The 15,457-nt window shown below is 43.7% G+C and overlaps 1 protein-coding gene across 1 annotated transcript in view; it reads left to right on the top strand.

The window, feature by feature from the left end:
* Positions 1 to 15,457, top strand: part of PPEF1 (protein phosphatase with EF-hand domain 1) — an 80,638-nt gene that overhangs the window by 55,134 nt on the left and 10,047 nt on the right. Inside the window, exons 10-15 of the mRNA XM_040421821.1 lie at positions 7,259 to 7,408; positions 10,587 to 10,721; positions 10,779 to 10,907; positions 11,524 to 11,709; positions 12,025 to 12,167; positions 14,924 to 15,030. Of these exons, the coding sequence (XP_040277755.1) occupies positions 7,259 to 7,408; positions 10,587 to 10,721; positions 10,779 to 10,907; positions 11,524 to 11,709; positions 12,025 to 12,167; positions 14,924 to 15,030 (850 nt within the window). The remainder of the gene's footprint in view (positions 1 to 7,258; positions 7,409 to 10,586; positions 10,722 to 10,778; positions 10,908 to 11,523; positions 11,710 to 12,024; positions 12,168 to 14,923; positions 15,031 to 15,457) is intronic.

Raw genomic sequence — 15,457 nt, 5'->3', positions numbered from 1 at the left:
TCAAGGTGCTGATTAGACAGCATGTATATTGCACAGGTGTGCCTTAGACTGCCCACAATAAAAGGCCACTCTGAAATGTGTACAGTTTTACCTTACTGGGGGGGGGGGGGGAGCAGGGTCAGAAAACCAGTCAGTATCTGGTGTGGCCACCATTTTCCTCACGCAGTGCAACACATCTCCGTCACAACAGGTTGTTGATTGTGGCCTGTGGAAGGTTGGTCCACTCCTCTTCAATAGCTGTGCAAAGTTGCAGAATATTGGCAGGAACTGGAACACGCTGTCGTATACGTCGATTCAGAGCATCCCAAACATGCTCATTGGGTGACATGTCCGGTTTGTATGCTGGCCATGCAAGAACTGGGATGTTTTCAGCTTCCAGGAATTGTGTATAGATCATTGCAATATGGGGCCGTGCATTATCATGCTGCAACATGAGGTGATGGTCGTGGATAAATGGCACAACAATGGGCCTCAGGATCTCGTCACGGTATCTCTGTGCATTCAAAATGCCATCAATAAAATGCACCTGTCTTCGTTGTCCATAACATATGCTTGCCCATACCATAACCCCACCGCCATCATGGGGCACTCGATCCACAACGTTGACATCAGCAAACCGCTCACCCACACGACACCACACACGCTGTCTGCCATCTGCCCTGAATAGTGAAAAACGGGACTCATCCGTGAACAGAACGCCTCTCCAACGTGCCAGACGCCATCGAATGTTAGTATTTGCCCACTCAAGTTGGTTATGATGACGAACTGCAGTCAGGTCCAGACCCCGATGAGGACGACAAGCAGATGAGCTTCCCTGAGATGGTTTCTGACAGTTTGTGCAGAAATTCTTTGGTTATGCAAACCGATTGTTGCTGCAGCTGTCCTGGTGGCTGGTTTCAGATGATCATGGAGCTGAACATGCTGGATGTGGAGGTCCTGGGCTGGTGTGGTTACACGTGGTCTGCGGTTGTGAGGCCGTTTGGATGTACTGCCAAATTCTCTGAAACGCCTTTGGAGACGGCTTATGGTAGAGAAATGAACATTGATTGCACGGGCAACAGCTCTGGTAGACATTCCTGCAGTCAGCATGCCAATTGCACGCTCCCTCAAACGTTGCGACATCTGTGGCATTGTGCTGTGAGATCAAACTGCACATTTAAGAGTGGTCTTTTATTGTGGGCAGTCTATGGCACACCTGTGCAATATTCATGCTGTCTAATCAGCACCTTGATATGCCACACCGGAGAAGTGCTCTCTAACACAGATTTAGACAGATTTGTGAACAATATTTGAGAGTAATGGGTCTTTTGTGTATGTAGAAAATGTTTCAGATCTCTGAGTTCAGCTCATGCAAAATGAGAGAAAAACCAAAAGTGTTGTGTTTATATTTTTGTTCAGTGCATATAGATGCCCAATTGAATAAATAGAAGTGCCCCCTGTGTTCCTATGAATACTTTTTCAGGCCCCTTTTGCTCCCTGAATAAATAATAATACCCCTAATTTCCTACAGACAGTTGCCACCACTAATAAATAAACATCCAACCCCTGACAAGCAGACCTGGTATCCAGATGTTATGTTCTGGTGCCTGAGCCCTACAAAACAGCAGGGCACCCACAGAATGCCAACATCCTGGCTCAGATGGTGTGATAGAACTACACAGCACCATTTATTGTGTAGCGGACACAGTTGGTTACTGCATTCACTTCCATGGGAGCAGTGCTGCAGTAACATGCTTCATCCACTATACAGTGGAAGGAGCTGTGTAGTTTCGTCACCAGAGCTACCCTGAAACAGCTGACTGGTGGGGTGTCAGGCACCCACCAATTAAATATAGACAGGCTATTCCAATGATAAGAGTTCTGACATTTTGTGTGTTAGAGACAATTAGAACAGGTATTAGAGGTGGAGATCTTGACACCATTTTGAAACAAAAAGAAGCCAGATGGACATATAGGTTGAATACTATAACCCCTTGTGGCCTTAATGAATATATTGATTTTACGTGTATCATTTAAATAATGACATTTTTGGACTAGTCTGTCTATTGTTATTTTTTATCTATGGGTGAGGTAAGGTGCTACTTATAATCAAATTTTGCACCCATTATATATATCTTATAAGATGTGGGATAGTAACTGTAACGGATCTCCTAGCACCCCGACCGGGTACCTCCGTTGATAGATGCTCCTAATGCTTCCCTTGGTCCCCAAGCACTCCACTTGACACTGTCAGCGCTGTAGACCCCACGAACCGCCGAAGCTTGGTTGAGGTCTCGCCGTCTACTACCCATCCTGGACCTACGACAAGGCTCCAGGTTTCAGTGGGTGAACCTCTCCTAAATCCAGAGAGCAGGAACAGCTCTTACAAGAGCTAGTAGTTATAGCCAGGAGAGTATAGCAAATCTTCAGCATATAGCAATCCCCAGTGTTGATCAGTTACCCAAACACAAGCCTCAACATGATGAAGGGTAAAACAAGAACACTTTATTTGAACACACAAGCATTGATTTATACACATTTTCCAACAAGGTTACCACCCACAGGGTTTTGTAAAAACAGCCAATAACCATGTACAATACACTCAGACACTCCCACACAAAATCCTCCCCTCTGCCCGTGATCCAATTACCTCACTCTGGGTTGATGCAATCATCACAGGAGAATACACAATGTCTTCTGTCCTGGAGACAACCGAGACGTAATTCAATTATCTCTCAGGACAAAGGACATCGCCAATACACACAGAGAGACAATGGAACAGACCTCACTACTCCGCGTATACAATGTCCCACCCTTTTCAATACACATAGTCATTTAACATCCCAAAATGGCACGAATTAGACCAGGGGTTCAAGTTAGTACAAGTCCTTTGTGAACAAAGGAAGCCTGGCTGATAAGAGGGCCCATAATCCTGGGGCAAGAGACTGGTAGCCAGGCCCCTCCAAAACCCAGTGGCGAGGTTGGTTTCGCCACACATCTCCCCCTCCCAGGGAAGACTAACCAGATACCTGACCTCATGCCGGTCGGTATCTGAGTTAGTCTGGCAGTCCACCCACAACCCAATACTGGACCTGTTGAATTTCGGGGCCTTGCTCTGTTCTGTATGTCCCCAGCTGTTGAGGGGGCATCTGCTACTCCTTGCTTCCTTGTTGTTCTCTAGCTTGGAGCTGTAGGTACTTGGTGGGCAGAGGTCGACTGCGCTCTGCCCAGATGCCAGCTCTTCCGCTGGGGTAGCCTGTGGGAAGTCCGCCTCTGGAGAAGAGGATAGGGGAGGGCAGAGGCCAACTGTGTTCTGCCCCGATGCCAGCTCTTCCGCTGGGGAAGCGGGTGTGGAGTCAGCCTCTGGAGAAGAGGCTAGAGGAGGGCAGAGGCCAACTGTGTTCTGCCCAGATGCCAGCTCTTCTGCTGGGGAAGCCGGTGTGGAGTCAGCCTCTGGAGAAGAGGATAGAGGAGGGCAGAGGCCAACTGCACTCTGCCCAGATGCCAGCTCTTCCGCTGGGATGGGGTCAGGGAATCCTACCCCCAGGATCTTGTTGCGGATCAGCTGGGGAGAGGAGGGATTGCTTACCTCCTCCTCCTGGCATTCCTGCGGGGTTGGTGGGGACTCTGTACCGGCCTTCCAGCATCCCGGTAGGCCTGGTGCAGAGACTGCGGTCCCATCTGCATCATTGGAGTTAGGGGTGCTGTCCCCCTGTGGTTGGGGAGAGGGACTGGTTGTCTCCTCTCCCTTCAAAGTACACTGCCGCTGGGGATCAGGACCAACTGTCCCTACTCCCTGAAACTCCGGCTGCCGTTGGGGATCTGAGCCGACTGCCCAGCATCCCTGTAGGGCCGGTGGAGAGATCTCGGTCCCATCTCCACCTGCCATATGGTTTCCCCCCAGGACCAGTCTATGAGGTCCCCTACCTCTGTAGCTGGTACTGAAGCAGGGGATACTTCAGTCGGGTCTTCCCAGCTGTAGGGTTGTAGGTCTGGGACTGCCACCCAGCTCTCTGGCAGTGTATATTGGGACCGAATTGAGCTGAAGAGGTATTGGTAATCCTGCTCCAGCTCCCACTCCTTTGACACTAGAGATGCCAGATCTTGTCTCACCTCTCTCGCTGTAGCCCAGTCATGCATAGCCTCCCTGTAGTCATAGATATCCCAGAACCGGGACTCTCCGGCATCTCCGAACTTCGGTTCTGTGAAGGCCTCAAACAACAGGCCAGGGCCATCATAATCCCCACCCTCTGGTCTGTCGTGCTCAGCCATCCAGGGGGAGTGCCGAATCACATACCACCAGAGTGCCTGGTAGGCGTTGTCTAGCCAAAGCTCCTTCCATACCAGGCTCTCCAGTTCTGTCACCCACTCACCCAGGGGCTTCTCTCCCAGAAGGGGCATTCGCAGGGCCACTCACATCCGCAAATGCTGCTCCTCACTAGGGAGACACTCGCCCCGCCGACGCTGTACATCTTCCAGGGCCTCGTGCCAGACGCCCTTCCGGACGGCATCCCTCCAGTCTGGGTCATCCTCCTCCTCGTAGTGGAACGCTGTTTAAAGACTAGCCGATTCCATCCTGCTGTAGCCAGGGGCGCTGTACGGATACTAGCGTTGCCCTTAATTTTGTAAATCCACGAACGGTGTCTCCGAGCTGCTTCTCCTCTCACTAGGACGCCATCCCACTGCTTGCCACCAATGTAACGGATATCCTAGCACCCCGACCGGGTACCTCCGTTGATATATGCTCCTAGTGCTTTCCGAGGTCCCCAAGCACTCCACTTGACACCGTCAGCGCTGCAGACCCCACGAACCGCCGAAGCTTGGTTGAGGTCTCGCCGTCTCCTACCCACCCTGGACCTACGACAAGGCTCCAGGCTCCAGTGGGTGAACCTTTCCTAAATCCAGAGAGCAGGAACAGCTCTTACAAGAGCTAGTAGTTATAGCCAGGGGAGTATAGCAAATCTTCAGCGTATAGGAATCCCCAGTGTCGATCAGTTACCCAAACACCAGCCTCAACATGATGAAGGGTAAAACAAGAACACTTTATTTGAACACACAAGCATTGATTTATACACATTTATACCACCCACAGGGTTTTGTAAAAACAGCCAATAACCACGTACAATACACTCAGATACTCCCACACAAAATCCTCCCCTCTGCCCGTGATCCAGTTACCTCACTCTGGGTTGATGCAATCATCACAAGCAGGAGAATACACAATGTCTTCTGTCCTGGAGACAACCGAGACGTAATTCAATTATCTCTCAGGACAAAGGACATCGCCAATACACAAAGAGAGACAATGGAACAGACCTCCCTACTCCGCGTATACAATGTCCCACCCTTTTCAATACACATAGTCATTTAACATCACAAAATGGCACGAATTAGACCAGGGGTTCAAGTTAGTACAAGTCCTTTGTGAACAAAGCAAGCCTGGCTGATGAGAGGGCCCATAATCCTGGGGCAAGAGGCTGGTAGCCAGGCCCCTCCAAAACCCAGTGGCGAGGTTGGTTTCGCCATAGTAACCTTCCCCCTATTTTACCTCCCCATCCCCCGTCCTATAAGCTGGTATGAAGTGACACTTGATTATGGTAAAATATTACTTTTTAATAGTCAAACAATCTTCTTGAATTAGTAGGGTACAGTGGCTTTGCCATTTGTACCATAAATTGTATGCCCAATGGTTTCTTTGTCCTTCCTCCTGTATTATCAGTAAATCTGTGATTCACTTTCTGTATTTGCGTTCCACCATGCGTTCCACCGTCGACTTCTGGTCATGTGACTTCCGGTTTTTGGCGTGCGGGTATTTAGAGCGACGCTTACTGCATGTAGGTATGGACAGAGACAGGACTTTCCATCTAGATGGCCATCACTGCACCACCAATGTTCCTCTGCTGACCCAGAATGACCTAATTATCATACCCTCTCCAGGCCTGGCATTTCAATTGGGATTAAGGGAAGTATGACCATATTCTCCCCCCTCTCTGCTATACCGATCGATTACTTTGATTAGCCTTTCCTGCTGTTTTTTTTAATTTTATTTATAAAGCCATATTATTACTATCAGTATTTAACTGGTCTGCGGTATGCTTTAAAAGGGGCTTATTAGTACTAGCTTTGTGAACATTAGATGTGTGATGCAGACGTATTATATTTGGTCCCAAATTTGTGGGAATTGTTATTCTTTTTGGCCATGAGATTCACCATTATCATATGGGCATTATTACAATAGTTTAATCTGATTCACACATATATCATTGCTTCCATTTTTGTATTGTTTGCTTTGTGGAGTTTTTTTTGTGTTAGATGTGGTCCCCTGATGAACTGACCCCAGAGAACGGTTCGGAGAAACACGTCGGGACAAAGTTTGCATTCCTGGGACATATGGTATGTGCTCCTTTTTTCCACTGGTGATCAAACTTAGATGCCACTGGGTTATTTGGGAGCATATATGTATTATGTGCCACTATTTATTTATGTTGTAACTTTATTATTTTCTGATACATACATTGACCAATGACATTACTGTTCGACTGTAGTCATAATAGGTCTCTTCTCGGGTGGCGGTATCTATCCCTTGTCAGGGACATATAGGGCCTACCAGGAGGTTCCTGACACGGGATCACCCCTATCTGGGCGGCCATTCCGTTTTGCTAGGTAGGGCTTGTAGTTTGATAGGGCAAGTGTGAGGGTGAGATATTTTTCCTTTCCTTGTCCTGCCCAGCCTTATTGTCTATTGCTTTCTATGGGCTCAATCTGAGTTTTAATGATCATCGGTAAAGGTTTCGTTTTACACTGGTAAAGATACTCTGTGATTATATTTTAATTCAATTACACTAGTGACTACCTGACATCTGATGTCTATATCTATCAGAACTGTAATAAATATTCTGATAAGCCATCAATAGTAAAATCCTAGACCACCCCTTTAAGTTTACAGTACATAAACATAAACCTATATATATTTAACACTGACAGAACATTAAAATATATTAGTTCAAGTACATACTTGTAGTCGGCTCACCTGGCTTCTTAATTGTAGTCTTCTGGGTACACGGAAAATAGCTTGAAAGCTTCAAACATGAAGAAAGATATATTCATCACTCCTGTGAGCGGTATAAAATCTTCTATACTTTATATAACATCAACAGATCTTACTCATAGCATGCTTATAGCATAGCATTTTATGATCAAAACGAGCAATGAAAATGTATCCATGCTGATATTCCTTTCTTCATTAAAATATGTTACATAGAAATATTTTTTGCTGCAGATCCATGCTAAGAACATACTGCATCTACTTGAAGACATATACAGTCTGCTGCCCCTTGGTACCATTATTGACAGCAAAGTTCTTATTTTACATGGAGGGATAGCAGACACGACAGATCTGGATTTCCTCAATTCTATTGAAAGAAGCAAGGTGGGTGAAATACAGAACAGGACATAGAGGTGGGAATAATTTGACTTACTTGATCAATAATTAGCATTGGGTTTGGTTGTTAGAAGCTGCATGTAAGATGCTTGAAAGCAAATACTGTACAACCCCTGTTAGGCTACTTTCACATCTGCGTTTTCAATTAACTATTGAGATCTGTCATAGGATCTCAATAGCGGAAGAAAACGCTTTAGTTTTGTCCCTATTCATTGTCAACGGGGACAAAACTGAACTGAACGAAACGGAATGCACCAAAATGCATTCCGTTCCGTTTGGTTGCGCTCCCATCGTGGACAGAATAACGCTGCAATCAGAGTTTTTCTGTCCGCGATGTGGTGCGGAGCAAAACGGATCCTGACACACAATGTAAGTCAATGGGGACGGATCCGTTTTCTCACAATAGAAAACGGATCCGTCCCCCATTGACTTTTAATGGTGTTCATGACGGATCTGTCATGGCTATAGAAGACATAATAAAACTGCATCCGTTCATGACGGATGCATGCAGTTGTATTATGGTAAAGGAAGCGTTTTTGCAGATCCATAACGGATCTACAAAAAACGCTAGTGTGAAAGTAGCCCTAGAAGAAGTGTATGCTTTGCATTAATGCTATTGCTATAGGTTACCACAGACCCTGTCACAGTGGCAGCCCCATCCAAGTTATGCTGCTATGAGACTGAATTCTGCCAAATATGCGAGTATGCATCTCAATGTGAAAAATGGTATGCATGCTATCTCATTATTTCTTCCTGTACTTCAGCAAGTGCCATTTATCATGTAGAGAAAGTTAATACAAGGAACTTACTAATGTATTGTGATTGTCCATATTGCTTCCTTTGTAAACTGCATTCATTTTTCCATCACATTATACACCGCTCGTTTCCATGGTTACAACCACCATGTAATAAAGCAGCAGTGGTCATGCTTGCACACTATAGGAAAAAGCACTAGCCTATGTACGCACCCAAGGTCCCGGCCACCAGAGAGGCCGGCGGTTTTTCCTATAGTGTGCAAGCACAACCACCACTGATGGATTGCAGGGTGATTGTAACCATGGAAACGAGCAGTGTATAACGTGATGGAAAAATGAATCCCGCCAGCAAAGAAAGAAATATGGATGACCAGTTTCACACTGGCGTTAAGATTTTCCCGGCAGGCTGTTCCGGCAGGGGAACAGCCTCCCGGATCCCTACTACCGTTTGCACATGTGTGCTGCCAGAGGTCCGCCCGGCCCCATTCACTTTAATGGGCGCCGGCCAGAGATCCGGCCGCAGCACAGCACATATGCCGAGAGGTAGCCAGACAAAAAACGCAGCCCACAGTGCTATCCGAAGATTTTTTTATTAGTTTCAGAAGAATCCCGTAAAAATGGCGCCCAGGACAATTTTACTGTGGATAATGGCGGGGAAAACTATGAGGGAGGAAGAAGATGGAAGATTATACAGCACAGTGGGGGGGCGGCTTGTCCTGACTGGCTCAGAGGATGACAGCCTGACCCAGGGGCGGATTGGCCATAGACCTTACAGGGAAATTTCCCGGTGGGCTGATGCCCGGGGGGCCGCCAAGCCTTCATCTCTGCCGCTGGCTGGGTACATAATATGCCCTCAGTGGTAATTAGCTCTGTGAGAATCAGGTATTCTTGTACCTGGTCAGCGACATTCTCTCCCGAATTCAACTATTTCCCGCATCTTACCTCCTCACCCTGCTTCATGTCTTAATCAGAAAATTGGAGGAGGAGGAGAGAAAATGGCCACTATTGATGGCCAACACAGAGGGACAGCTCTTGGGGCAATATATTGTGCTGCACTGTGGTATATGCTATTCTGCGCTATGGTATTGCTGACCCCTCTACTTTTGTTACCCCTGTCAATTTAGACCCTCCTACAACATAGGGCCACTTTTATTATTTTTTTCCCGGGCCACTTTAGGTTTCCAATCCGCCCCTGGCCTGATCGGCCAATCAGGGGCAGAATTCAGGAACCTGGAAGAGTGTCAAGTGTCTGACAAAAAGCTATTACAGACACAAGCCTTTAATGTAGTGTGATAGGGACACTGTAAGGAGAGAATTTGATCAGGGAAAGCTTTGAGGGTGTGAGGGACTGGTCGCACAGTTGTGTGTTTAATACAGCTGCTGGCTGGCAGCTACAGTAGTTCTGCATTACAAATCCCCCTGCAAGAAAAAGAAATTCAGTTTTTTCTGTAAATGAACAGACAGACAGCTTTTAAAAAACAACAACTCAAGTTTCTTTCTCTTTCTGATTGGCAAGTTTATCTTTCTTATTGCCAGCACCCCAATATTATTCTGCTGCAAACGCTGAGCAATTGCACATTATTTTCTTCTAAAAACAATTTCTGTGGATTATACCTATGTTATTAAACAAGTTGCATGTTATTGCAAGATAACGGGTACTTATAGCTAAAGCAATTTTGCAGGAATAACGCCATTATTATACCAATGTTATTAAACGTGTTGCGTAATAGGAAAAGCATTTTACGGCACTCAATAACGCTAATATTATACCCATCTAATTAAACATGTAAAACCATAAAATTCAAAGAGGGTGTACTTTCTTTTTCTCATTACTTTGTTTTTCTCATGACTGTATATAGAAGGTCTTATAATTTGTGTTGACTGCTACAGAAGGACAATATTTTATATTATATTTCAATGATATACTACCAAAATGAAAAACAAAAACAACAAAAAATCCTCAAAAAAAAAGTTTTCTATGAATATTGACCCACTGCGCTGATGTAAGATTAAGCAAATTTATGATGAGACATGTGCCTCATCATAACGGAATAATTTTCCGCTAACACATACACCTGGAAACAGGCGTAAAAGTTAGTAAATGAAGCAAACAGAAGCCAAGCATCAGCTTTTGTATACATGTCTCTCCCATTTCAGCCTCAGCTCCCTAAGACACAGTACTATGTACAGACCAAAAGACTCAGCATTATGTGCCCTTCTCTGCTACATCTGCATCTTTGGCCTTGGGCAAATCTTCAAGTTTTCTAAATCATGTATATGTAGATGACATCCAAATCTCTCTCTTTGCTTCTAACTATACTTTGCTCCCCTCAAGGGTCTATATACCAAAGAGGCATCTAACTGTTTTTCAGCCTTCTGTTTAAAAAGGATGTTTTTGTTTTCAATTTCAGTATAAATCAGCTTTGAGACCTCCAAGGCTAGATCCAAAAAGAAACAATCTTATACATAATGGTAATGGGTTGAATATAGATGGCTGTAAAGCTTCTAAAAATTCAGACGGACATATAGGATCTTCAAGCCATGGAGTACATCAAGTTTCTGACAAGTGCCTCTCTCCACAAATATTTCCAAGTTCTCATCAGCACACTGGTGGATTGCCGGAAAAATTCAGAAATGGTGCCATCCTGGAAATAAATTACTTGGATTCAAGTACTCAGTTGCCTGATACGACTCCAGAATTAACAGCCACTGTACTAAAGGAATGGAAACAGGTTTGTTAAATGTCTTCCTTTCATAGATGATCTGTTTTCTAATTGCCTTGTCCTTGCTTCAATGTAACAATTTTCTTTTGAACATGATTGAGATAGTTGGGCCAATTTAAAGAGGTATTTCAGGAGGAAAAAGGGGAACACTTCAGGAAAATTGATGCACTGTGTAATAACTAGTGTGAGTGGGTCATGGTATTATATGGATGTATATTGAATATTGACTCAATGTTAGAAGTTTTTTCCCTATTCCTATTTCTAAATACTTATTCATTTTTATTTTTACTTCTTGTTGCAAACATTGAGGAACATTTACAAAGCCTGTAGATAGCGTAACCATATAAAGGCTATCTAGATATACACCAGATTTATCACAGGAGCTCAGGCTGGAGGATAAATTTGGTGCAGGGATAGACACTTTTGTCCATCTCTGTACCAACTATTGGTTGGCTTACTTTGAGATAGAATTTTACTCTAAAATTGTGGCTCACTTTTTAGACAGGTTCTAGGTGCAGACTCATGAGTAAATCTGCACCAATATGTTCAAGTTATATTAACTAGTAGCTGATTTTTAGAGTGATAAATAGCATACTGTACTAACATTTGTCCTTTATTGGTTAAGGTTGTGGACATACTGTGGAGTGATCCAAGGAACCAATATGGCTGCTCACCAAACAGTTTTCGAGGTGGAGGTTGTTACTTTGGACCAGATGTAACCAAAAAATTACTTGACCGATGTAATTTAAAAATGTTGATCAGGTCACATGAATGCAAACAGGAAGGTTACGAGTTAGGCCACAATGGAAGGGTAAGAAAAATAAAAAGTACTTACAGTAGATGTCTCAGATTTATTTTTTTACCATAAAAAGTGCCACTCTTTTTTTGGGGTCTGTGACTGGTATTAGAATTTGAAGTAGAATATTGAATATTACTGCACCTTATATTTAGTCACAGACACACCGCTCCAATACTCATGTGCAACATTTCTTGGGTTGAGTTATCTGTAAAATGTCATATGAGGCACACTGATTGCTAATTACTACTTGTGCCTAGAAAATAACATAAACAGTGGACTAACTTTGCACTAAACCAGTGTTTAGTCTTTGTTGCTTCTTCTTTATAGGTTATAACCATATTTTCTGCATCTAACTACTATGATGAAGGAAGTAACAGAGGGGCATATCTCAAGCTGGGCCCGGATCTAATTCCACGCTTTGTGCAATATCAAGTCAGTAAGTGCACACGTAAACTCACACTTCATCAACGGTAAGAGTGCATTTTATTCTTTTTATATTTTTACCTTTGTATTTACCAGGGATTTGTCACTTACAAAACTTTCCTACATATTACTATGTTAAGAAGGACTTTTGGATTCCCAACAACCAATATGTATTTACATTGTCACATCTGCAATCTGTAGAAATTTGATTTCCCCATTGGGAGGCAGGTTTCCTCTGTTACTGTGAACAACAAGGGCTTCTACATCGCATGGCATGATTGAATCTGTCTCATTCGACCAGCACATTGTCCAGGCACATCTACAACAATCTCCAGACCCGACAAACAAGCTTTAGAAAAAAAAAAATCCTGGGTCCAGGACTTCTACTATTTTACTTTGATGCCTGGACCAGTAATATTTGAAACTCTCTGGTGAAACTAGAGGGATTAAATGGCAAGACAAAACCTGTCCACATGCCTTATTAGGGTATATAGACATCATAAAGGGGGGCCCCTGCTTGGGAATCCCTTTATGAGCCAGAAGCAAGTGGCAGTCTATAAGATTGGCTGCTGTTCTGGCAGACTGTAGCCATCCTTGTATTACAAGGAGAGCTATTCCTCTGAATGGCCGCTATGTAATACTGTATTTCCTCTGTAGCTTCTGGGGAAATGCCTGGCTGACCGCAGTTTTCCCTTGCAAAATCAGCTGTTTGCCCGAAACAGGACCTAGGGTGATCTACTGAATGCTGTCAGTGTTATCCAATACCTTCCAGAACTGTAAGGGTTACATAGCATCATAAATTAATATAATGCTATGCGACCCTGGCAGTGCTGGAACTTCAGGACAGGAGCTGCGCTGAGAGTCCGGAGCGTGACACTCGCTCGTGAAACCAGCCTAAGGGGGGATTTATCATGAGGGTGATATATAAAGTCTGTTTTTTTCTTGAGTCTGTGTTCATGTACTTTATGCCACATATATCAAATGTTGCATGTTGATAAATTTGAAATAACTCATTAACATAGCTAACCACACCCACTTTCCCACCCATATTTCAAAACTGGAGTGAGTGGTGTAAGAATGCAAAAAGGTGCAAAATGTTTGCGCAAGTGAGTGTAAAAAGTCACAAAAGTCCTATTTCACAACTTTTTTGAAGCCAGAATTCTGGAAAGAAAGCATGATAAATTGGGACCTAAGAACGGGCCATGACGGACAGTCCTGACATAGCTTGATGTTACAAAAATTAAGTAAGTTATAAAATGAGTGAAACTATTCAATGTAGAATTAAAAACATCACATACCATAAACTAACCAAGGTAAATTTTCTGCCATGACCCATAAAAAATGTAAAAAAATATTTTGCCTGTGTGAAAAGGGTTTTTTGAGATCTTTTTAGTGATGACCTATCCTGTGTAAAGGTCATCCGTATATGATCGGTAGGGGTCCGACAATAGGGACCCCCGCCAATCAGCTGCATAAGGCACCGGCGCTCTCAGTTCACCAAGCACAGCATCATACATTGTACAGCGGCTGTGCTTAGTATCACAGCTCACTTCAGTGGGGCTGAGCGGCGCCTAGGCCATGTGACCAATGAACATGACATGAGAGTGATACCTCTTATAGACAGAGTGCCCAAACTGCAACCCAAAACCCACTAATTTATCGCAAAGTGCCAACATGACAATTTAACCTGAATACTACAGTCCAATATAGTATATCTTCCATGTACTTTATCATTTAGCTGTAATAGCCTGCCTGCATTCAATGTGCTTCCTGTGCCATTCATAGTGCGCCCTGCACTGATGAATGGCAGGGAAAGTCTAAGGCATATTGGTATCAGATAGACTTTTTCCAGGGTGTGGGTGCCCACAGAGAGAGATCTGAGTGCCGCCTTTGGCACCTGTGCCATAGATTCGCTACCACTGGCCTAGGGAAAGCTGTGAGAAAGCCATGGTGCTACTGCGAGAACTGGTGCTTTTTCAAACAGCTGATCGGCGGGGGGTCCTGGGTGTCATCACCACCTACAATATTGTTATATGATTATTTAGCATACAGTTATAGGCCACTGATAAGAAAGCATCACATAATTCATAATATGTGGGAATTATGAAAAATAGCTTCCTCTTGGAGTTGCAGAATACTTCAACTTTTGGCAACTATTTTCTGATTGGTGGGGGACCAACACCTGGGAATCCCCGCCAATCAGCAATTTGAGAAGGCCCCAGCACTCACAGTAGTGCTGGGCTTCTCACAACTTTCCCTAGGCCATGTGATTTCACTTTCATTGGTCACATAGCCTTGGTGTAGCTCAGCCCCATTGAAGTGAATAGGGCTGAGCTGCGATACAAGCACAGCCGTTATCAAATGGATGGTGCTGTGCTTGGTGAGCAGGGAGAAGGCCGTGGTGTTACTGCGAGTGCCAGTGCCTTCTCAAACAGCAGATCAGCAGGGGACCTGGGTTTCAGGTCTAAAGGATAGGTCATCAGTAAAAAGTTCTCAGAAACCCCTTCGACCTTCTCATATATTAATCTCAAAAGGGGATTTGGTGATGGGTATGAAGGATGTATATCCATTGAAAGTTAAAAAAAAATCCTAGGCATACAAAAAAAGAAAAAATCTTTTTTGAATATTTTGTGTGTGCCGGAATGAGACTGATAGACTAGGTTTACCCTTGGTAGGAAACATGCACTTACATATACTGTGGGTAATTGAAAGTTCAATCAAATGTAACATACAGGGCAGTAACTGTCTTCCAAATTAAGGAGAGAGATAAATTAACCCTTGATATGCTGGTTTCTCTCCTCAGGATAAATGCTTCTGAAGATTCTGCTCTTAGAGCTCTACAAGAGCAATTTTTTGCCCATCGTTCTGACCTTATGAAAGCTTTCAAAGAGTGTGACCCAGATGGTACAGGTAAACACAATGGTTATTTTCCATGGCAAATCCAGCCTGATTTTGTTTTCTAGTTACATGTAAAAGCTCCATGCAGTTATTTAAAATGGTGCTATATAAAACAAACTCATATTTGTATCCATAATTAGTTTTATCTCTTTCTGATTATTATGTTTACATACTGTATGCTTATATAGAAAAGTATTAAAGCAAAAAAGTTCAACTGGAAATCTCTCAGTAGGCAGTTGTTGATGTATATTGGATACAGTGCAGTCAACATTTTGTGTGTAGCCTGCAATATTTGGTTATCTTCCTCCCCTCTGTGTCATTATAGTAAATGTTATTCTTCTGTTTACCCTTTTCTCAGTTTCTAGAATTTTATTGTTTAATCTAGAGTTAATTTTTTTTATGAATAAGAAGGTTACCAAATATTTAGGAGACTGAATAG

This window comes from Bufo bufo, chromosome 3, assembly GCF_905171765.1.
Source record: "Bufo bufo chromosome 3, aBufBuf1.1, whole genome shotgun sequence".
NCBI lineage: Eukaryota > Metazoa > Chordata > Amphibia > Anura > Bufonidae > Bufo > Bufo bufo.
This window is presented reverse-complemented; position numbering and strand designations above follow the sequence as displayed.